This window comes from Leptopilina heterotoma, unplaced genomic scaffold (genome assembly GCF_015476425.1).
Source record: "Leptopilina heterotoma isolate Lh14 unplaced genomic scaffold, ASM1547642v1 Lhet_123, whole genome shotgun sequence".
Classification (NCBI taxonomy): Eukaryota; Metazoa; Arthropoda; class Insecta; order Hymenoptera; family Figitidae; genus Leptopilina; species Leptopilina heterotoma.
Window position 1 is genome coordinate 2,358,763 of NW_025110842.1, and position 24,275 is coordinate 2,383,037.

Below are 24,275 nucleotides of genomic sequence, written 5' to 3' on the forward strand. Positions count from 1 at the left end.
TATATTTTGTTTTGAAATTTACATTTTGAGGTTATGTTTCAAATTTGGTTTTTTATTAATATATGGTAATTGTTAACTTTCTAAAGCGGAATCGTGTTTTTTTTTTAAATATTTTAAACCTTTTTAGTCTCATTTGTTTTGTATTTTGAGGTTACGTTTCACTTTCGTGTTTTTATTAATATATTTTAAGCATTTTTAGTCTTTATTTGTTTTACATTTTGAGGTTATGTTTCATTTTTCTAAAGAAAAAATTGTTTTTATTTTTATTTGAGTTTGAAGTCTAAAATTTTTTGGCTTTCTTTTTTTTGCAGAATTCACCGCTGGACATAATTTTTGGTTTCCCCAATCAACGCTCGGTAGTGGTCCACAACTTACTGAAGATGTTAAAGTCGAACTACAGAGTCGTAAACTATGGTCCAAATTTCATGGGGAGAATACCGAAATGATCATTACAAAAAGTGGACGGTGAGTTTTTTTTATACATAATTTATAATTAGGGATTATTGAAAAAATACTTTACAGTTTTTTTTGAAAATGTTTACCCCCCCCCCATCCCTGTGTCATTTTATTACAAAACTATACTTTTAGAAAAAAACGGTTTTAGTAGAAAGCAAATATTATTATTCTTACTATTAAATAATTTTAACCCCCCCCCCTCCCTCCTTGTTATTTTGTTTCAAAACTACTTTAAAAAACCGATTTTAGTAGAAAGCAAATATTATTCTTAGTATTAAAAAATTTTAACCCCCCCCCCTCTCGTTATTCTGATACAAAACTACTTTTTAAAAAAACGGTTTTAGTAGAAAGCAAATTTTATTATTATTATTACTATTGTTCTTAATTTGATTATTGTTATTATTATTTTTAACTTTATCAGACCCGACAAATAATCTTTACTTTTTTCGTGGAATTTTCCAACACTGTCATTAAAGACAAGCTTTTTTTGACACTTAAATTTGAATCAGAATTTCTACTTTTTTAGGTTTAATTTTTCCAACACAGTCATTAAAGACAACCTTATTTTAACAATTTTTTTTAAGAATTTCTACTTTTTTAGGTTAAATTTTCCAACACAGTCATTAAAGACAACCTTATTTTGACAATTTTTTTAAGAAATTGTACTCTTTTTTTGTTAAATTTTCCAACACAGTCATTAAAGACAACCTTTTTTTGACAATTTTTTTAAGAAATTGTACTCTTTTTTGTTAAATTTTCCAACACAATCATTAAAGACAACCTTTTTTTAACAATGTTTTAAGAAATTGTACTCTTTTTTTGTTAAATTTTCCAACACAGTCAGTAAAGATAAACTTTTTTGACATTGTTTTCGTTTTCGCTTTTTGACAACTCATTATAACCATAGAAGTAACAATTTTACAAGATAGAGAACTTCATTGTCGCCAATGTTGTGAAATTCGTATTAATGCCTTTCTGCACTAAAGTTAACTTAATGGCCCTTTTTATACTAAAATTCGCACCTATAATGGCCTTTCTGCACTAAAATTCGCCTAAAAAGGCTTTTCTACAATAAAATTTGTCTAATGGCCTTTCTGCACTAAAAATCACCTCCACTGCCCTTTCTTCACTAAAATCAACCTAATAATCCCATTTGTCTTGCGATCTACGCATATACGACCAGTTATTTAATAAAGAGAAAAACTGTCGCCAATTTACTGTCTGGTGATCAGCATCCGGTCGGCACTTGTGGTCCTTATGTTATTGAAAAAAAAATGAAAAAGAATGAAAAAAGGTGGACTCTAAAAAACTATATATATATATATATACATATATAGTAGTAAATAATAATCCTCATAGGCACGAATAGCCAGAGATCAAAAACTTGAGTTCGTTAAACCGGGAAGCGATACCTTTTAAAGACGTATTTCGTATTCAACCGAATCAACGTTGCGCGACTAAGCACTTCACTTCTATTTTGTCTACATCTTATTTTTCTCTTTGCTTTTTTCTTTTCATTTTTTGCCGTCATCGCCATGGTAGAAAAGAAAAACACCTGTTAAAATGAAGAAAGAGTAATTTTACTCTTTTTTAAAAATTTTTTACCCCCTCCTCCATTTTTTCTCTTATCTTACCCCCTCCCCCCTCTTCCTCAAAAGGAAACTACCCCTAACTATTATAAATTTAAATGATATCTTTAGATTTTCTAATTTTATAGGTTAGGTTTTATAGGTTAGGTTTATAAAGACAAAAAATCAAAAAAGAAGAATTATTTTTAAAAATTGGTCGCAATTTTGCATTGCGGTAACCGGAACTATTTTTTAAGAAGCTATCATCGATACACGAGAGAGGATAGATTTCTAAAAATGAGTCATAAGTTTATATGCTGTTGTCGGTGGTTATATAGAGAATAGGAGAGAGAGAGAGAGAGAGAGGGTAGAAAGGGTACTTTTTAAGGAAGCTACAGGGGGTCCCACATTGACGGTTAGTCCCAAATCTTTTTTGGGGTCCACTGAAGTGGACGGAGCGGACCGATAGACAGTCTCGAGTGGCGCCTAAAACTACTTTTCTTTGTCTTAAAAGACAAGGACCCCGCCTTGGCCACCGCTGGCGAAGACATATCACACACACATTTATATATACCGATCGACGACGTGCCAACCAACATTCCAAAACTTATTGGTTTTTGAAACATAAAAAATAATTTTCTTCTCCCTTTTTTCACGCATATCTACATGCGTCAAAATTTTTGTCTCTTTTTTGTTTTTTTGAAAAAAAGGTCTTAAAGTAGGTTTAAACTAAAGTTTTTTCTAAACTTTAGTTTAGACCTAGTTTATAGGATTAAAATTTATAGTTTTTACCGATATTTTAGCAGGTGGATCGAAAATTATAAAAATTTAAGTCGTAAACTTTATGAGATAGAAAAGAAGGGAAGTAGCACTTGTCCTTTTCTATCGCATGTGAACTTTGGGGTTTAGTTTTAAGATTTTTTATTATTCTGAACTTATAAGTTAGGCCTCAAATATATTGGACTACATATATAATATAAAAGCCTATATATATTAGGCCTAACTTATAAGTTTCGAAAAATTATTCTATACTTATTTTTCAATTTTTATAATTTATGATAAATATTCTAAACTTATAAGTTAGACGTTATGTTTAAGGCGTAACTTATTTTAGAATAATTTTATATTTTGGGATAATTATTATATATTTATAAGTTAGGCCTAATGTATAAGCTTATTATATATTATATATAACCTTATATACTGTCCTAACTTATAAGTTTAGTAAATTTTATAATTTATAGAATAATTATCCTAAACTTATATAAGTTGTGCCTAATATATAGGCTTATATATTTAAGACCTAACTTATAAAATTATAATTAATTAAGTTAGACCTAACTTATAAAATTATAATTAGTTAAGTTAGGCCTAACTTATAAGTTTAGAATATTTATTATAAATTATATAAAATTATTCTAAACTTATAAGTTAGGCCTTAAATATATATAAGCCTATATATTAGGCCTATCTTAAATAAATTTTAAAATTATTCTAAACTTATAAGCTAGGCCTTAAATATATTATAGGCTACATATATAATATATAAGCCTATATATATATTAGCCCTAACTTATGAGTTTAGAATAATTTTCTAATTTCTAGAATAATTATTCTAAATTTATAAGTAAGGCCCTAAACATAAGACCTACCTTATAAGTTTAGAATAATCAAAATCTTAAAAAGCGCAAAGTTCAACTCATAAGGCCTAACTTATAGCTTTAACTGCCAAACTTTTAAGAATTTAGTAATTAATAAATAGTATAAATATTTAATAGTTTATATATATTTATATATTCACGATGTAAATTTACGCGGAACTGAATGAAAACTTTTTCCAAAATCTAACCTAAAATTTTTTTCATTTCCGGTCCGTTAAAATCGTTAAAATGTAAAAAAAAAAATATATGTTTAAAAATATGAAAAATGAAAAAATACCAGATGGAGTTTATAAAGGAATATTTTTTTTTCTTTTTACGATACTTATGGTTTAAAGTATATACACATACATAATAGGGTTAGAAAATTGAATATTCTCTCTTAAGTATTTATACGCATTTATATATTTTGTGAGAGCTAGTAGAGGTGTTGCAAGGACGATCGTGTCAAAGAATACCGATCAGTTACAAAGATTTTGTGTTATAGTCATAATTTTTCTCGAAGCACATGGTTGGCACGTGGTCAGTGGTGGAAATTGAGAAAACCTTTCTTTCTTTCATTCCTTCCTTCCTTCCTTCGCTCAAAAGGAAAAATAGAATACAATGTTAGGATATTGCGTCTGGGACCGCCCGTGAACACGTCGCCAATTTAAATATTGTATATGTATACCATACTAAATGCGCAAAAGATTCATTTCACCACCGGAAGTTTTCGATTAACAAAACAACAAGAAAAATAACAACAAAACTTGTGTGTCTGCTCTCTCTCTCTCTCTCTCTCTTTCTTTCCTGGTCTTTTTGAGCGGAAATTATCAAATTACTTCCTCTTTCAAGTATGTCTGGAATTTAATCACTATTTTGCATAAGTTACGTGGTTTCTTACTATTTTAGTCCAGTGTCCAGCATCGCTTACAATTTAAAAAGAATTTTTTTCGTCTTTGTTTATTTTTTTCATTTTTATTTATTTTTTTCGCTTTTATTTATTTTATTTCGTTTTTATTAAGTTTTCTAGCTCTTATTAATATTTTTTGAGTTTATATTTAGTTTTTTAGATTTTACTCAGTTCTTTCAGTTTTTTTTTTAGTTTTTATCTATTTTTTTAAGTTTTATTTATTTTTTCACCTTTTTCTATTTATAACTTCACTACAAACTTATTTTGAATATTATTCATACTCTCAATCGACTTAATAGTACAAAAAGTCTATTTGACACTAAGGTAAAAAATCGAAAGAAGTTATTTTTAATTTTTACTAAATTTATCGACTATTTATCGCTTTTCGGATTTCAGATTCGTAATCCTAGACCTTATTTTAGTAGAAAAGGAGTACCATGACAAGGTGGTTCATTTTTTCAAAAAAATCAAAATTTTGACCCTAAAAATCAAAATTTTCATTTTTTTGAATTTTAATTCTTTAATATTAAAATAAAACTCTTCGAATAATAATAATAATAATAATAATTAAAATATAATAATTTATCGACCGAGTGATAGCATCATTACTATATATATAAAATATAGTAATATTACTTTACTAAATTTTTCGACTATTTATCGCTCTTCGGACTTTAGATTTGTAATCCTCGAGCATATTTTAGTAGAAAACGAGTACCATGAAGTAATAGTTATATTTTTCGAAAAAATCCAAAATTTTGACCCTAAAAATCAAAATTTTCATTTTTTTGAATTTTAGTTCTTTAATATTAGAACAAAACTCACCAATCAATAAGAATTATTTAAATATAATAATAATAATAATTATAATAAAATACCGTAATATAATAATAAATATTCTTTGAATTCTATTTTAAAAAGTAGATTACAAAATTTTTTTTGACGTTTTTAATCATTTCGAAAGCACATTTCCTTGTTTCGGTGGAAATAAGCGAAATCATTCTGAAAATTCCCCGACTTTAAATCAGATAAGATTATTACCATATCAAAGAAAAGCACTCGCGTGCGCTTCTACATTGGGACAGGACGGAAGTCATTTTAGATGGCTGGAAGGTAGGAGGTTTGCATGGGTGGAAGATATACATAAAGGATGAGTTGGAGTTCCGGTTTTCTTTGGAAGTCGTGCCTCGCTTTTTTCTACATTTAATTTTTCTCTAATTTGCTTTTTTTCATTTTTAAATTTTGTTTTTTTTTCAAATTTTGATTTTTCTATTTTCATTATTATTTTTAATAATATTTATATCTATTATAAAGACCCTACTTTTAAAAATATCGACTTGTGATGGTAGTATTTTTTTTTTATTTTTATTTTAAGATATGAATTAGTGTAGAACCTATTTAGGGCCCTATTTTTAAAAATACCTACTAACTAGTATTACCTACTAACTAATATAACCTACTACTAGTGTTTTTTTAGAAAGTTTGAAATTTTTCGACATGAAGCCTATTGAAAACCCAACTTTTAAAAAATACCTACTAACTAGTATTACCTACTAACTAATATAACCTACTACTAGTATTTTTTTAAAAATTTGAAATTTTTCTACATGAAGCATATTAAAGGCCCTACTTTTAAAACATACCTACTAACTAGTATTACCTACTAACTAATATAACCTACTAGTATTTTTAAAAAAAATTGAAAATTTTTTACATGAAGCATATTGAAGATCCTACTTTTAAAAATAAGTACTAACTAGTATTACCTACTAATATTACCTGCTACTAGTATTTTTTAAATTTGAACATTTTCGACATGAAAAATATTTTGAAGACCCTACTTTTAAAAATACCTACTAACTAGTATTACCTACTAATATAACCTACTAGTATTTTTTAAAATTTGAAAGATTGAAGACCCTTCTTTTAAAAATACCGACTTGTGATAGTATTTTTTAATTTTAACATAAATTGATATGTAGCCTATTGAAGTCCCTAATATTTTTAAAAATAACTACTTGTGATGGTATTTATTTATTATTCCCATTTTACTAATATGAGTATAGAGTATGGAACCACAATTGAGGACAGTCGTTATTTTAAAAGTACCTACTTGTAATAATTTTTTTTCTTCCACAAAAGCGCCAAGTGTTATAATAGAAAAAATTAGATGCGAGGAAAAATACTCGAGATCTGGAAAATGTAAAAATTGGAGATTATTTTTTTTTTCTTTGGGTTAAGGAGACGAAGAGAATTAGGCGCCAGGAGAATTATCATAGATGAATTTTTTTTCGTTCCACATGAGGACTTTGGCAGATATAGTCCCACGGATATACACATTTATATTCTTTATTTTGTATATTTGTGTGTGTGTGTGTGAGTGTGTGAATGTAGATGTGGGGTCCCTTTTTATTTAGTGGCCCTCTCAAGTGCTCTCTCCCTTCTTTGCTACCAATTTTCTTCACGCTCCGTTCCGGGGCCGACGCATGACGACTCTAGAGAGGCGCCTGACGTCGCCGCCTACTTGATACCTCTACCTGACTTATGTCGTCTAACATCCTCTTCCACTGATTCTCATCACAAACTCTTTTCACTGTGAGAGAGAGAGAGAGACAGAAAAAAAATCATTAACTTTAATTATCCGAGAAAGCTTTTAAGATTCTTTAATGACTTTTCTTCACTAATTAACATTTTTTCCGTAAATATATACAAATCTTTTTCTTTTTGGTATTTTTGGTTATTAATTTTGCTATTTTGTATTTTGTATTTTAAATTTTAAATTTTACTTTTTTTTTGTTTTTTGACATTTGTCACGCGTCGAGGAGAACAAAAAGCAAAATTTTAAACGTTGTTTTGTTACGTCCATCAATATTCTTATAAATCTTATTAACATTTATCTTTTATTATTTAATTAACTTAATAAGGAATAAAAAGCAAAATTTTATAGGTTATGTTTTGTTATGTCCATCAATAATCTTATAAATTTTATTAACATTTATCTCTTATTATTTAATTAACTTAATAAAGAATGAAAAAGCAAAACTTTATAGGTTATGTTTGTACTCAGTTGACCTTATTTTGAATTTCTTATACTTACAATTATAACGTAATTATATTTCTTATTTTCAAAATTCCATTCCATTTTATAATTTTATTTAATAGTTATTTTATTATTTATAATTTTATTTACTTTGTTTTTTAATTTATTTTTATTGCAATTTAATTTTGACTATTAAAATACCACTTCAATATTTTTTAAACAATATTCATATAAATCTTATTAACATTTCTCTTATTATTTAATTAACTTAATAAAGAACAAAAAACAAAATATATAGGTTATGTTTGTACTCTGTTGACCTTATTTTGAATTTCTTATACTTTTACTTACAATTTCAACTTAATTATATTTCTTATTGTCAAAATTCCTTTCCATTTCAGAATTTTATAGGTTATGTTTGTACTCAGTTGACATTATTTTGAATTTCTTATACTTACAATTTCATCGTAATTATATTTCTTATTGTCAAAATTCCATTCCATTTCCAAATTTTATAGGTTATGTTTGTACTCAGTTGACCTTATTTTGAATTTCTTATACTTACAACTTCAACGTAATTATATTTCTTATTGTTAAAATTCCATTCCATTTCAGAATTTTATTTAATAATTTTTTATTATTTATTTTTATTTATTATTTTATTTACTTTGTTTTTTTAATTTATTTTCATTACAATTTAATTTTGACTATTGAAATATCATTTCAATATCCGTAGAAAAAGTGTGATTTTTTAAAATAATTTTCACCTTCCTCCTCTATACCACAAGTATAAAATGGAAAAAATTCAATATGGATGAAACCTCTTGAGATTTTTATTTATTTGTCCACTCACATATATATGGAGGAGGAGGAGCGGAAGGAAAAAAAATATCGAAAAAGGTCCACTTTGGAAGCTTGCAATCATGTACGTAAACAGACGAAACAGAAGACAAAAGAAAGATTGACTTTTCGGACTTGACTTACGGATTAGACAAGTTTGAAATGTTTACATAGTCGAGGGAGCTCGTCGATAAAGATCAAAAGACTTGTCAATGCTTCTGAAGTCCCAAAAATGGTCACTAAACTCTCTCACTCACTCTTTTATATACTCTTTCCCTCTCACTCTCTCTCTGTCTCTCGAAAAACTCCACTGACTCCACCCAAAATGTGTCCCATCGTTAATGACCAACCGCGCCTTTGGAAATTCTTACCTTCGAAACTATATACTTAAAAAAAAGGAAAAAAATCGACAAAATATGAAAATTGCGTCAATTTTTCTTTTTCCACTTTACGAAAATGATACCTTCCGTCCTGCCCGCCCCTACAGGAAAAAATAATCCACTTTGGTGAATTTTAGGTTATGATTGACTGTAAAAAATTTTGTGTAAACGACGATCTCGAATTACAAATTAAAATACCAAGCTTTGAACTTTGTTGCGCATGCGCAATATTTCTATAGAGAAAATCGAGAAAATAAATATTTGGAAGGAAAAAAAATATAGTAAAAATAAGGAGAGGATGAGAAAATATTGGGGAATTTTCTCGCATTCCTCAAATGGTTGCTCTTGATTTTTTTAACGAATTAAGGATCATCTTTAACGAGCGCATTGTTTTAGGCGAAGAAAAACCCCCGAGAACATATAAATATATACTTTTGCTAAAAGCACCTACTCATCCTTGCGGACTGTGTGCGGCTTCCCCTTTTACTACACTACTATATATATACATAAGTAGCCAGACGTGACTTTTTGTTTTACTTAACTTAAAATCTGTACCTGTTATTTTTGAAAAAAAATTCCCTCATATTCCCGGCTTTCCCCATACATTTGTTTTGACTGCTTGCGGAAAAAAGGGAAAAACAAAAAGTTGTCCTACATATTCGCTCCACTTTTCTCTGTGAACAATTTTCAATTTTATTCGCAGAAACATAACCTATAAATTTTTTGCTATTTCCCTTCTTCGCAGGGCGTCACAATTGTAAATAAAATAATAAAATGTGACGCTTTCCGAAGAAAGAAATTGTCAAAAAATTACAAACATAACCTAAAATTTTTTTGTTTGATTTCGAACCAAAAAAAAATTTAATGATAAAAAAAAATTGTTTTCAGGCGAATGTTTCCGGCAGTTCAGGTGTGCGTGAGCGGTTTACAGAAGCGAGCTCGCTACGTCGTCATTTTGGAAATTGCGCCAGCGACGAATCGTCGTCACAAATACGTAACCGATGGAAATTTGGAGTGTAATAATATTGGAAAAATATCGTCAACGAGAGGTTGGACGTCAGCTGGACCCGCGGAGCCTCAACCACCGCAGAATCGACGAATTTACATGCATCCCGATGGTCCAGCCACTGGTGCACACTGGATGCAGCATCCGATAAATTTCAGTAAATTGAAAATCACCAACAACGCCGTCGATCCCCACAGTCACGTAAGTGTATATTTTTTTTAAATATTTCTAAAAATGATATTTATTAATTCTTGTTTTATAGCAGAGATTTTAGAGAAATGAAAAATATGCCCCGAAGTCTGGAGTTGGAAGCGAAAAAGACAATTTTGACATAATATATTAAAGTCCTATTGCACTGGGAAATTGTATAACAAAAATTTTTACTCAAATATTAAAAACACGAAGGAGAAGAGAAACATATGATAATAATTATCGTCCTATTGCACTGGTGAACTGTATAACAAAAAATTTTCACACAAAGAGAAAAACAACAATATTGACAATTGTTGGCCTATTGCACTGGGTAAATTGTATAACAAAAATTTTCACACAAAGAGAAAAACAAAAATAACAACAATATTGACAATTGTTGGCCTATTGCACTGGTAAATTGTATAACAAAAATTTTCACACAAAGAGAAAAACAAAAATAACAACAATATTGACAATTGTTGGCCTATTGCACTGGTAAATTGTATAACAAAAATTTTCACACAAAGAGAAAAACAAAAATAACAACAATATTGACAATTGTTGGCCTATTGCACTGGTAAATTGTATAACAAAAATTTTCACACAAAGAGAAAAACAAAAATAACAACAATATTGACAATTGTTGGCCTATTGCACTGGGTAAATTGTATAACAAAAATTTTCACACAAAGAGAAAAACAAAAATAACAACAATATTGACAATTGTTGGCCTATTGCACTGGTAAATTGTATAACAAAAATTTTCACACAAAGAGAAAAACAACAATATTGACAATTGTTGGCCTATTGCTATTGCACTGGTAAATTGTATAACAAAAATTTTTACTCAAATATCAACATTCAGACGAAGAAACAAAAACAGCCCTGACAATTAGCGCAAATCTTATAGAGTTTTGAAGATACTATTTTCTAAATTTTAATGGTCGCTTGATGATAATAATTAATTAATGATAATGAAAATAACATTTATTATAAACTATAACAATGCAAAGTATAAAATAAATAAAATAATTATAATTAAATAATAATTATATAATAATTAATTAATAATTAATTAATAATAAATAGTCAATGATACTTAATAACAAGTAGTTATAACTATAACAAAGAAAAGTATAAAATTAAATAGAAATAAACAAAAATATTTAAATAAATAGTTAAAAAAATTATTTTAAACAATAAATAAAAAAATAAATAATAAACAAAATAAAATAAATTATAAAATAAAGAAACTAATTAAATTAGTGAAAAGTACGGTTAATAGTAAAATTTAATAAAAAAATAAAAAAAAGTACGGTTTAATAGTAAGAAAACGGTTTAAAAAATAAAAAAACAAAAGAAAACCGGAAGTTTGGAATAATTTTTTTTTTAGATAATATTCTATTGTACATAAAAAAATCAATGCCCAGTGACCATTAATTTAAAACATGGTGTTTTTTTGTGTGAATTGTTTAGACAGCTTTTGTTTCGAATAGGTATTGCATCCCTCTCGCGATTGACTTTGACATCTCAAATTTCAAAGTACGTTAACCGACGAGTGTCTCTCGTGTATATTATGAATTTTGGGGGGTCCTTCAATGTAGGTCTGCTTCTTCGTCTTCTTCCTCCTCCTTCTCTTCATAATAATCATCCATGGGAAAAGTTTCTGTTTGATTTTTCTTCTATTAAATATTATTTGACTTTTCCTTCTCAAACACGCACGCCTCCCTCTCTTTTTATATTTGACTCTCAATAAATCACTACATATATGAGAACCACATAATATTTCAACATACACGTCTCTATTATTTTCTCATTATTTCAAACTCTTCACTGAAAAAAGAGGGAACTATTTTTCACATAATATTTTTATATATTCGTATTAATAAATTGATAAATTTTTCGTATTTTCTATAAAAATTGTTTGAAAATTGATTTTTTCTGTTTTATAAAAATTAATTCAATTAAATTAACTAAATTTAATAAACTAATAATAAATAAACAATAATAATGAATAAATAATAGTAATTAAAAAATAATAATGAATAAATAATAATAAATAAACAATAATAATGAATAAATAATAATAAATAAATAATAATGAATAAATAATAATACATAAACAATAATAATGAATAAGTAATAATAAATTAACACCTAATAATGAATAAATAATAATAAATTAACAATAATATTTTATTTCTTTCTTCGTTTATTTATTTATTATTTTATTTTTTTATTTTTTATTCGTTTATCTATTATTTTATTTTTTTTTATATAATATTTAGTAATTAATTAAATTTCAATTCAACTTAATTTTAAAATTTTTAATTAAAATCTTAAATTTTTCTTTCCTTTCTTTTTTTTTTTGCTTATACTTTGTATTTGCGAAGTGAAATTATTTTAAATAATAATAATAATAATAATAATAATAATAATGGCGTGAAGTGGATTCTTGTCGAAAAATTCATTCTGAATTACAAATTCGATACTTTTATAGAGACGGGTTAGTTTCTTATCTTTGGGATACATTAGAGCTACCGTTAGACATTTGACCTCCCGGGCACCTTTAAAATCCAATTTGTATTAAAAAATAGTCGAATTTCAATTGAAGAATTTTTTCTATTAATAAAAAAAACTGTTAAAAGTGGGTTTTTTTTTTCTTTGACATTCACCGACGAAAAATTCATCGATCTTTTTTAAAAATCCTTCTCAATTAATTAGGGGTTTTTCCAAACAAAAAAATAAATATAAATAAACTATAATAAATAAATAAAACGAAAAAAAATAACGAAAGATAAAATTTATCAAAAAATAAAACGTAAAGAAACAAAATTGTTACTATAAAATTTAAAGAAAAAAAAAATTTAAATAATAAAATTAATAATAAATTAATAAAATTCAATAATGTTAATTAAAGCAGAATATTATTATTACAACTAGAAAATGTTACGCGCACTGAGATATTCAATTTATTTTTATTATTATTATGCAAATTACAAAATTTTTATTTTCAAATATGAATTTTTGAATACTTTCATATTCAAAATTTAAAAAAATTTAAATATTCAATTAAATTACTAATTAATTTTATTCTTGTTTATTAATTTTAAAAATTTTAATAAAATTCTTCACAAGAATTCAATTATTTTCAAAACAATTTCAAGAAATAATTATCAATTTATTTTTTAATTCGTTATAAAATATTTTTAAAAAATTCAATTATTTTCTAAAATTTTAATAAATTCTTCGAATAATTCAATTATATTTAAATTAATAATAAAATTCTTGTCAAAAATTCAATTATATTCAAAACAACTTCATGAAAGAATTGAATTTTTAAAAAAATTCTAATAATACTTTTCGAAATAATTCAATTATTCTATAAAATTTTAATAAATTCTTTGAATAATTCAGTTATATTTATTAATAATAAAATTCTTTGAAAAAATTCAATTATTTTTAATACAATTTTAATTCATTTCTAAAATTTTAATAAATCCTTCGAAACAATTCAATTATGTTTATAAATAGTAGATTTTTTTTGCAAAACTTCAATTATTTTCAAAAAAAATTCTACGAAAGAATTCAATTTTTTTTCTTAATTCGATTAAATACAATTTTTCATAAGAATTCAATTATTACTTTCTAAAATTTTAATAAAATACATAATAATTAAATGTTTAAGTAAAATTTTTAACAAACACGATTATTTTAAAAATGGATTGCAAAAAAAAAATTGGGAAAAAAAAGAGAATGAATAAAAATTAGAAAAAAATTTTAAAAAATTAAAAAAACGATAGAAAAATTATTTATAGAAATAGTAATAAATTATTGCAAAGGAAGAAAAAAATTTGAAACTACATACATATATATACGATGAGAGAATTCATTTTAAAAAAAGTCTTACGCAATTTTTGCGCGCAAGTATATGTGTGTGGGTTATATATCCACACTTCTTAAAATTTATCCATATTATGATGATTTAAGGAGCGCGACTACATATATTTCTATATACTCGTAATAATTCCTGCGCGCGCGTATGATCGCGTGTGTATCTTTTTCTCAAACGAATGTTGAAATTCCAGGAATAAAGAAGAGGGCCAGTTTTAATTTCAAGAATCTCGTCTGATGTCTCTTGGTTTCCTTTTCTCATTTTATATTTATTTCACTCTCCCCCTCAATATAATATATATATATACGCACCGAAAACGGCGCCAATTTTTATCTCTCCAGCGAAAAACGCGGCATTATATGAGCAGCGCGCGGTAGCGGCACCCTTGAACGAATTCCGCAAAATTAGTCGCGATTTTTAATAAGATGAGAGGAGAAAAAGTATAAAAGCCGACCCCCCCCCTCCCACCCCCCTTCTCTTCTCGCTATTAAAAATTACCTTCTTTAACACACTTTTGCCGACTTTTTATCGTATTAATCTTTACACCTCCCTGAATATATTGACAAAAAGGGGAATTATTATTTTTCCGAGTATATTTAAATAAATTGAAAGTAAATAATTTTTCTTCCTTATACGAATCTTGTACGAATTAAAAATATATAATTTTAGAAATTGTCGTAATAAATATTTTTATGTTAAAAAATAATTTTTTGGCGAATTAATTAATTAATTATTGTTTTTGTTTTTTTTGCAGGTGGTTCTCACATCGATGCACAAATATATACCGAAAATTTGGATTATTCGCTGTGACGATCATCATAGAGATGAGAATTTAAATTCTCAACCTTGCAAGGCGTTCAGTTTTCCAGAGACGGAATTTATTGCCGTGACTGCCTACCAAGTATGTAATCACAAACTAATTAACTAATTAATTATTATTACCTACCTATATTATTTTTAAAAATTTTAATAAAATACATCGAAGGAATTCAATTATTTTTATAAATAATAATATGGGTAGAAGAAATTCAATTTATTATTTAAAAAAAAAATTTTTTTAAATTAAAATTCATCGAAACAATTCAATTATTTTCAATGAAATTTTAATTTAATTTCTCAAAATATTTCAAATTATTTTTCATAAATAATAAAATTCTTCGCAGAACTATTGAATTATCTTTATAATAAATAATAAAACTCTTAGCAAGAATTCAATTATTTTTAAAAATTCCAATAAAAATCAATTATTTTCAAAAATGTCAATAAAAGTCAATTATTTTCATAATTTTTGAAATTCTTCACCGAAATTCAATTATTTTCAAAAATGTCAATAAAATTCAATTATTGTCAATTCAATTTTAATTGAATTTCTCGAAATATTTCAATTATTTTCATAAATAATAAAACATTATTCACAGGAATTCAATTATTTTAATAAATAAGAAAATTCTTCCTAAGAATTCAATTATTTTCAAAAAAAATTCAATTACTTTCCTGAGTAATAGAATTCTTATTCAGATTTTAATTATTTTTAAAAATTCTAATAAAATGCTTCCAAAAAAAAAATTCAATTATTTTCAAAAATGTCGATAAAATTCAATTTTAATTGAATTTCTCGAAATATTTTAATTATTATCATAAATAATAAAACATTCGCAGGAATTCAATTATTTTCAAAAATTTTAATAAAATTGAATATTAAATGAATTTTTTGAAATATTTCAATTATTTTCTTAAATAATAAAACATTATTCGTAGAAATTCAATTGTTTTGTATAAGTAATACAACTTTTTCTAAGAATTCAATTATTTTCAAAAATTCTTATAAAATTCTGCAAAAAAATTCAATTACTTTCATAAGTAATAAGATTCTTATCCTGATTTTTAAAAATTCTAATAAAATGCTTCCAAAAACAAAATTCAATTATTTTCAAAAATGTTGATAAAATTCAATTTTTATTGAATTTTTTTGAAATATTTCAATTATATAGTTTTAAAATTTTGATAAACTTAAATTATTGTCAATTCAATTTTAATTGAATTTCTTAAAATATGTCAATTATTTTCATAAATAATGAAACATTATTCGTAGGAATTTAATTATTTTCAAAAAATCTAATAAAAATTCTTCAAAAAAAATTCAATTATTTTCATAAATTAAAAAAATTATCCAATAATTAGAAAATTATTTACAAAATGCAACTTTAATAAAATTTCTCAAAAGAATTCAATTATTTTAAAAAAATCTTAATAACATTTTTCAAATGCTTTAAAATTTTTATGTACAATTTTAATAAAATTTCTCGAAAAGATTCAAAAATTATTTTTCGAAACAATAAAATTCTTGTCATAATTTCAATTCGAAAAATTCCAATTAAAATTCGTCGAAAAAAAAATACATTACTTTTAGCAAAAAAAAAAAACCATTAATTTGTTTACTAAAAAATTCATTTTTTCTATTAAAAAACAAATTTTTTACTAAAAAAAAATTTATTTTTCAAAAAATAATTTTATTTATAAAAAAATATATTTTTTTTTTGTAGTAAAAAAACCATTAATTTTTTTTACTGAATTATTAATTTTTAAAAATTAAAAAACAATTTTTTTTTTACTAAAAAGCAAATTTATTAATTAAAAAATAAGTTTCTTTACAAAAAAATATATTTTTCAGTACAAAACAAATTTCTTTACTAAAAAATAAAAACTTTTTTTTAATGAACGAGTTTTTAAACAAAAAAAAATCAATTTTTCTATTAAAAAATAATTCTTTTTACTAAACAATATATTTTTTTTATTAGAAAACAAATTTCTAAATTTAAATGAAATCAAAATAAATAGATAATTGAATAAATTAAATTAAATTAAATAAATTTATAATTGAAAAAATCGAAATAAAGAATTTTTTTTCAAAAAAAGAATTAAAAAATTATAATTGACTATAGAGTTAATTAATTTAAATTTACATAATTATTTGAATTTTCCAAGATTTTTTCACGAAACAATTGTCAATATTCATTTTTTCGTATAGTTTTAAATTTATTTTTCAATTAAATTTAATTAATATTCATTATTTTGATTTATTTGAATGATATTAATTTAATTAATATTAATTTATTTATACTCGGGATTTAATATTAATTAAATGAGTGAAAAATATTTTACAGAATGATGCGAATTAATTTATCAAAGTTTACAGCTAAACAAACGCTTTAAAATCGAGATAGAATAGAATACATAAAACTAATTAATATTAATAATTAATAATTAATAATTAATAATAATAATTCTAATTCTAATTCTAATTCTAATTAGAATTAAATTTAATTTTAATTCTAATTCTAATTAGAATTTAATTTAATTCTAATTAAATATTATTATAATAATATTTAATACTAATAATTGTCTATTTTCTTTTTACAGAATGAAAACATCACTCGACTAAAAATCAACAACAATCCATTTGCAAAGGGTTTCCGAGAAACGGGACAGTCGCGTTGCAAGCGAAAATTACAAACGTCCGAGGATCAGTCGTCACTCGATTCACATGACGAGGAGGGCAATGTCTCGTCATCTGACTGTGAAGCCGGACAATTGGAAGATTCGCCGGAATGTTCGGCAAATAAGCGAACAAGAAGATCGCCGAGCGACACTGAAAGTGTTATCTACGACAGTGGCATCAGTAGTTCGGGTGGTGCGACACCACCTCCGTCATCGTCATCATCATCACAATTGTTGTCGTCCGAGACACTTTCCGAGGTGAATTTTCGTGTCTCGTCATCGTCATCGTCAGCGTCTTCTTCAGTGTCGTTATCGCCGGCGCCCACGGAACACGCCGGTAATCAGACGCGGCTTTATCGACCGTGGGCCGATTCTCCATCGTCGCCATCGTCGCCTTGCCGATCGCAGGAACAAGTTTTACCCGTCGTCACAACACCCATGCAGTATCATTCCCTCTTTTTCCCGCTGCTCGCGCCTGAACAACAACTCGCCGCTCTTGAATATTCCAGGCTACAACAGATACAACGCTTTCAGTCCAATCTCTTTCTCAGTAAATTGTATCATTAATTCTCTTTTTTCTCGCAAAATACTCGAAAAATACTCGAAAAATAATCAAAAAATACTCAAAAAATACTCAAAAAAAAAAACACAAAAGAAAAAAACAAAACAAAAAAAAGATTTTTTTGAAAGAAAATTTTTGTAGTAAACGAAAAAATTTTCTTCTAAAAGGAATTTTATTTTCGTTTTATTTTTTGGAAAATACTCAAAAAATATTCAAAAAATACACAAAAGAAAAAAACAACACAAAAAAAAGATTTTTTTGAAACAAAATTTCTTTAGTAAAAGAAAACATTTTATTTCTAAAAAGAAGGAAATTTTGTTGACAAAAAAGAAGCAGATTTTGTTACAAAAAAACTACAATTTTGCTACAAAAAGCAAAATTATTATAAATTATAACAAAATTTTCGAAAAAAATAAAAATTTGTTTCTTTCTTCAAAGACAAAAAAAAGATTTTTTCGAAAAAATGAATAAACAGAAAAAATGAGTTTTTTCGAAAGAAAATTTCTTTAGCAAAAACAAAAAAGTTTCTTCCAAAAAGAATGAAATTTTTTTGACAAAAAAGAAACAGATTTCACTCCAAGAAGCTAAAAATTCTGATATTCAAAAAGCTTTTGCTTTTTGTATAGCAAAATTTCCAAAAATGATAAAAATTTGTTTCTTTCTTCAAAGGCAAAAAAAAAAAGATTTTTTTCGAAAAGATGAAATTTTTTCGAAAGAAAATTTCTCTTTAGAAAAAACAAAAATTTTCTTCTAAAAGAAAGGAAATTTTTTTGACAAAAAAAAGAAACAGATTTTACTAAAAACAACTAAAATTCTGATATTCAAAATTTAAAAGCTTTAGCTTTCTGTGTGGCAAAATTTTCAAAAATGATAAAAAATTTGTTTCTTTCTTCAAAGACAAAAAAAAAAAGGTTCTTTTCAAAAAGATGAATAAACAGAAAAAATATTTTACCAAGTGAAAAAATATTTTTTTGTTATAAAAAAGAAACAAATTTTGCTGCAAAAAACAAGAAAATAAAAGAAAATTTATTTTTTTTATTTTTCTTTTAAAGAATTTTTTTTCCAAAAAACAGGCCTCGGATAGTATGATTTTTTTTTTTAATTCTTCCAAATAGTTTTGAAAATAGGGAATGTTTTCGATTTGTATTTTAAAAAAAAGGACTTTCTCGATTTTTCTTTTAAAATTTCAATTTTTTTTATCAAAATTTCAATTATTTTGAAAAAAATTTACAAAGTTTCAATTATTTTCCAATTTTTACTAAATTTCAAATAGTTTACAGTAATTTTAGTAAATTTCAATTATTTTACCCATTTTTTAGTAGAATTCAATTATTTTCTACGTTTTTAATCGTAATTTCAATTATTTTCTAGAAATTCTACTAAATTACAATTATTTTTTATTTTTTTAATCTAAATTTCAAATATTTCAAAATAATTTTAGTAAATTTCAATTATTTTAATAATTTATTTAATAAATTGAAATTATTTTCCATTTTTTTTCTAAATTTCAAGTAGTTTAAAATAATTTTAGTAAATTTCAATTATTTTAATAATTTATTTAATAAATTGAAATTATTTTCCATTTTTTTTCTAAATTTCAAGTAGTTTAAAATAATTTTAGTAAATTTCAATTATTTTTCACTTTTTTAACTACATTTTAAAAATTTTAAATAATTTTAGTAAATTTCAATTACTTTAATAAATTGAAATTATTGTTTTCCATTTTTAACTAAATTTCAAATATTTTTAAATAATTTTACTATATGTCAATATTTCACTTTTTTAACTAAATTTCAATTGTTTTCAATGTTTTTGATCAAAATTTTAATAATTATCTAAAAATTTTACTAATTTTCAATTATTTTTTTATTTTTTTAAAATTAAATTTCAAATATTTGTAATTTTAATCAATTTTAATTATTTTAACAATTTTTTAGTAAAATTCAATTATTTTCTGTTTTTGACCGAATATTCAATTGTTTTCTAAGAATTTTACTAAATTTCAATTATTTTAATAAATTTTTTAATAAAGTGAAATTATTTTCAAAAAAATTTTATTCAATTAAATTTCAATTATTTTCTTTAAATTTTACAAAATTGCAATTATTTTCCAGTTTTTTTAAACTAAATTTGTAATTATTTTAACACATTTTTTAATAAATTTAATTTAATTTTAAAATAATAATTTTAATCAATTTGAATAATTTTTCATATTTTTTCCAAAATTTCAATTATTTTCTAAAAATTTTACTAAAATTAATGTAGTTTCAATTTTTATTATTAAATTTTTAAATTAATTTTTTATGATTGTTAAGAATTTTTACTAAATTTTGATCAAGTGGAATTTTTTCAATTCTATGCAATTGAAAAATTATAAAAATTATTTAAATTAAACTTTTTTTTCTAATTGTAGTTACAATTATTGTAAAAAATTGAATTTTTATTTTAAATAATTGAATGAGTTATTAAAATTAAAATAATTGAATTTTTGTTTTAAATAATTGAATGAGTTATTAAAATTGAAATAATTGAATTTTTGTTTGAAATAATTGAATGCGTTTTTAAAATTGAAATAATTGAATTTTTATAGAATTTTCGTGAAAATTTATTAAAATTTAGAAAAAAGTTAAAAATTGTAGAAAACAATTCAATTTTGGTAGTGTTACAGTTGCAATTCTTAGAAATAATTGAATTCTTAAAGAATTGTCAAAAAATTATTATAATTGACATAGTTCTCCAAATCAATTCTCATTCAATTATTTTCAACGATTTTTAACTTAACTTCTATTATGTTAAAAATTGTAGAAAATAATTGAATTTTGATAGAGTTACAACTTGTAATTTTTAGAAATAATTGAATTTTAATAAGATGTGAAATTGAAATTTTAAAAATTTTCGATTCCTCAGAAAAAATTTATCGAAAAACATTTATTTTATTATCTTTAATTTTTTTAGCAACTGAAAGTCGATCCGAGGCTTGCAAAAAGAAGAAAAAATTTTTTTTAAAAAACAAAAAGATTTTTCTTTCAAAAGAAAAAGACAATAATAAAATAAACATTTTCTTTTCGAAAAGAAATTTTTGTTTTGTTAAAAAAAAGAAAAAAGTAGAATAGAATCAAGCTTTGATTATAAAAAAAAACGAAAAAGCGAATTATAAATCTCGACTAATACGAGATTTTGTATGGAGAGAAAAAAAGAAATTTCCGAATTAAAATTGATCTCTAGATTTCAATAATTATATAATGTAAATAGAAAAATAGTTCTTTAATGATGGCCAAAGAATTTTATTTTGCATCAGGGAATATATATATTTATATTGTTGAATCTGGATTCTTCGTGTGATAACAAATATTTTGCTCAACATTTTTTTTTTTTTGTTTTTTTATTTAAAATCAAAAAAATCATTGTCAAAGTTACTCATTCATTTATTTATTTTTATTTTTTTTCAAAAATACAAAAAAAAAATCTTATTTTAACACCAGTGATGTGTTTTATTTAATAAAAAAAAATTTCCATTTATATTGATATTATAATTTTAATTTTTAAATCATTAAAATTGTAAAGGAAAAAAAACCAGATTCAGTTTTAAAATAAGAAATGTGCCTTTTTATATATACATTATTGTAATGTTGTAAATATTAAGAAAAAAGAATTATTTGTTTAACTAAATTAAGAGAGCAAATTGTAAATACAGATAAAGAATAATTATTATGTATTAGGAAATAAATCGTTATTTATCTAAGTTCATGTCGAAATAATGCCTTGAAACTATTTTTTTAAGTAAAATTAATAAAAATATTTTGTATTATTTTTTCGTTTCTCTTTATTAATTACTATTTCACTGTTTTTTATTTAACATTTTTTTTAAGTTTAAATCATAAATAAAAAAATAATTATTAAAAATTTTTTTTTTTAATTGAAATCGTAAATAAAAAAATGTAATTTTTTAAAATTTTACTGTTTTATTTTAAAAATTTTTTTTATAAATTGAAATCATAAATCAAAAAATAATTTTTAAACATAAAAATAGTAACTGAGGTAAAAATAAAAAGGAAGAGAATAAAAATATTGAATAAAATTAAAAAGAATTGAAAAATAGTAGAAAAAAATTGAAATAAACAAAAAATATAAAATAGTTCAAAAGTAAGAAAAAATTTTAAAAATAGTAGCGAATTAAATCTAAATCTGAAAAAGAAAAAAAGAAAAATGTAAAAAATACAAACAAAAAAAAAAATAGAAAAATAATTAAGAAAACTAAAAAAATACAATTGGAATACAAAAAGTGATTTACAAATAATACAAAAGTCGTACAATAAAATAAAAAAACAAATTAATACAAAAGTCGTACAAGAAAATTAAAAAACCAAACAATGCAAAAATCATACAAAAATAAAAAAACAAATTCAGGCAAAAACCATACAAAAATAAAAAACAAGGACAAATGCAAAAACTATACAAAAATAAAAAAACAAAATTAATGCAAAAATCATAAACATAAAAAAAAATAAATACAAAAATCATACAAATATAAAAAAAGAATTAATGCAAAAATCATAAACATAAAAAAAAACAAATACAAAAATCATACAAATATAAAAAAAGAATTAATGCAAAAATCATAAACATAAAAAAAATAAATACAAAAATCATACAAATATAAAAAAAGAATTAATGCAAAAATCATAAACATAAAAAAAATAAATACAAAAATCATACAAATATAAAAAAAGAATTAATGCAAAAATCATACAAAAATAAAAACAAATTAATGCAAAAATCATATACAAAAATAAAAAACAAATTAATGCAAAAATCGTACAAAAATAATAAAACAAAAAATACAAAATTAATAAAAAAATATTAAAATAAATCAAAAAAAACATTAATAAAATAGTAAAAAAATTCGAAGATTAAAATATTAAAAATAATGCGAAAATAATGTGAAAATTAAATAAAAAGAAAATAAATGAAAATGATAAAACAAAGGAAATTTTAAAAAAAGAAAAATAAATAATAAAAAATAATATAAAAATACTTTATATAGTAAAAAGTTAAAAGTGAAAAAAATACTAAAAAATAATAATAATTAATAAAGAGTAAAAAAAAGTAAAATTAAAGTAAAACTGTGAAGAGAAGTTGGCACGATAATTTTAAAAATTACAGCATTCTCTCAAACACACTACATTAGCAATTAGCATTCAATATTTGTACGCCGCAATTACTTAATTGTAATTCAAAACAATTGTCTCTCTCTCTCTCTCTCTCTCTCTCTCTCTCTCTCTCTCTTTCTTTCTCTCCCCGTAATCGTTCGCTTAATATTATACGTGTTATCCGCTGACTTAAAATTCCGGAACACGTAACGGTATCGAACCGTTATTGGTTACTGTTTATTCCCCAAACAAGATTTTTTTTATTCTTATTCCAAAATGCGCGTATCGAATTTTAATTTCATTACCGTCCTTGTCAACGAAGCAATTCATTGAAAGCGAGTCACATTTTTGCAATATACTCGAGTATACCTACTATACTCATTTATTATATTCATTTTTGCTTCAACACGTGTTTCACTAAAAAAAACAAAAAAAAAACAACAAAAAAATGATAACGAAGATAAATGAAAAGAAAAAAATCTTGTTTATCTCGAGAAGTAACAATTCAAGTCAGTTTCGTCAGGAATTTTTTTCTAAAAGAAAAAATAAGAAAAATTAGTTTTCTAATTGTCTCAAAAGTATATGTTCAAAAAGAAAAAGTAAAAATAGTCGGAAAAAAGTAAGAAAATCAAAAATAAAAGAAGATTTCTAATTTTCTGAAAAGTGTTCAAAAAGAAAAAGTAAAAATAGTGGAAAAAAGTAAGAAAAGCAAAAAAGAGGGAGAAAAGATTTAAAAAATGAAAGAAAGGACAAAAAAAGTAAAAAGAGACTAAAATAGTAAAAAATGGAAGAATAGAGAAAAAAGAGACAAAAGAAAGTAAAAATAAGACGAAAGAAGGAGAAAGTGACTCAAAATAGTAAAAAAAAGAAAAAATACAAAAATAGTAAAAAAAGAAAAAATACAAAAATAGTAAAAAAAAAGAAAACATACAAAAATAGTAAAAAAAGAAAACACACAAAAATAGTAAAAAAAGAAAACACAAAAAAAAGAAAAAATACAAAAATAGTAAAAAAAGAAAACATACAAAAATAATAAAAAAAGAAAAAAATGTAAAAAAAAATCAAAAACAGTAAAAAAAATATTGAAAAGTAAAAAGCAGTGAAAAAGATAAATTACAGTAGAAAAAAGACCAAAAGC

General features: G+C 23.6%; 1 protein-coding gene across 4 annotated transcripts in view; it reads left to right on the forward strand.

Annotated features, from left to right (window-relative positions):
- Positions 1-18,082, forward strand: part of LOC122512513 (T-box-containing protein TBX6L-like) — a 35,823-nt gene extending 17,741 nt beyond the window's left edge. For 2 of the 4 annotated variants that reach the window (XM_043628390.1, XM_043628391.1), the window contains exons 3-6: positions 312-465; positions 9,723-10,041; positions 14,682-14,828; positions 17,348-18,082. In XM_043628390.1, coding sequence (XP_043484325.1) covers positions 312-465; positions 9,723-10,041; positions 14,682-14,828; positions 17,348-17,992 — 1,265 coding nt within the window. In that variant the 3' untranslated portion in view covers positions 17,993-18,082. The other 2 variants (XM_043628393.1, XM_043628392.1) reach the window with 2 other exon arrangements.
- Positions 18,083-24,275: the final 6,193 nt, after the last annotated feature.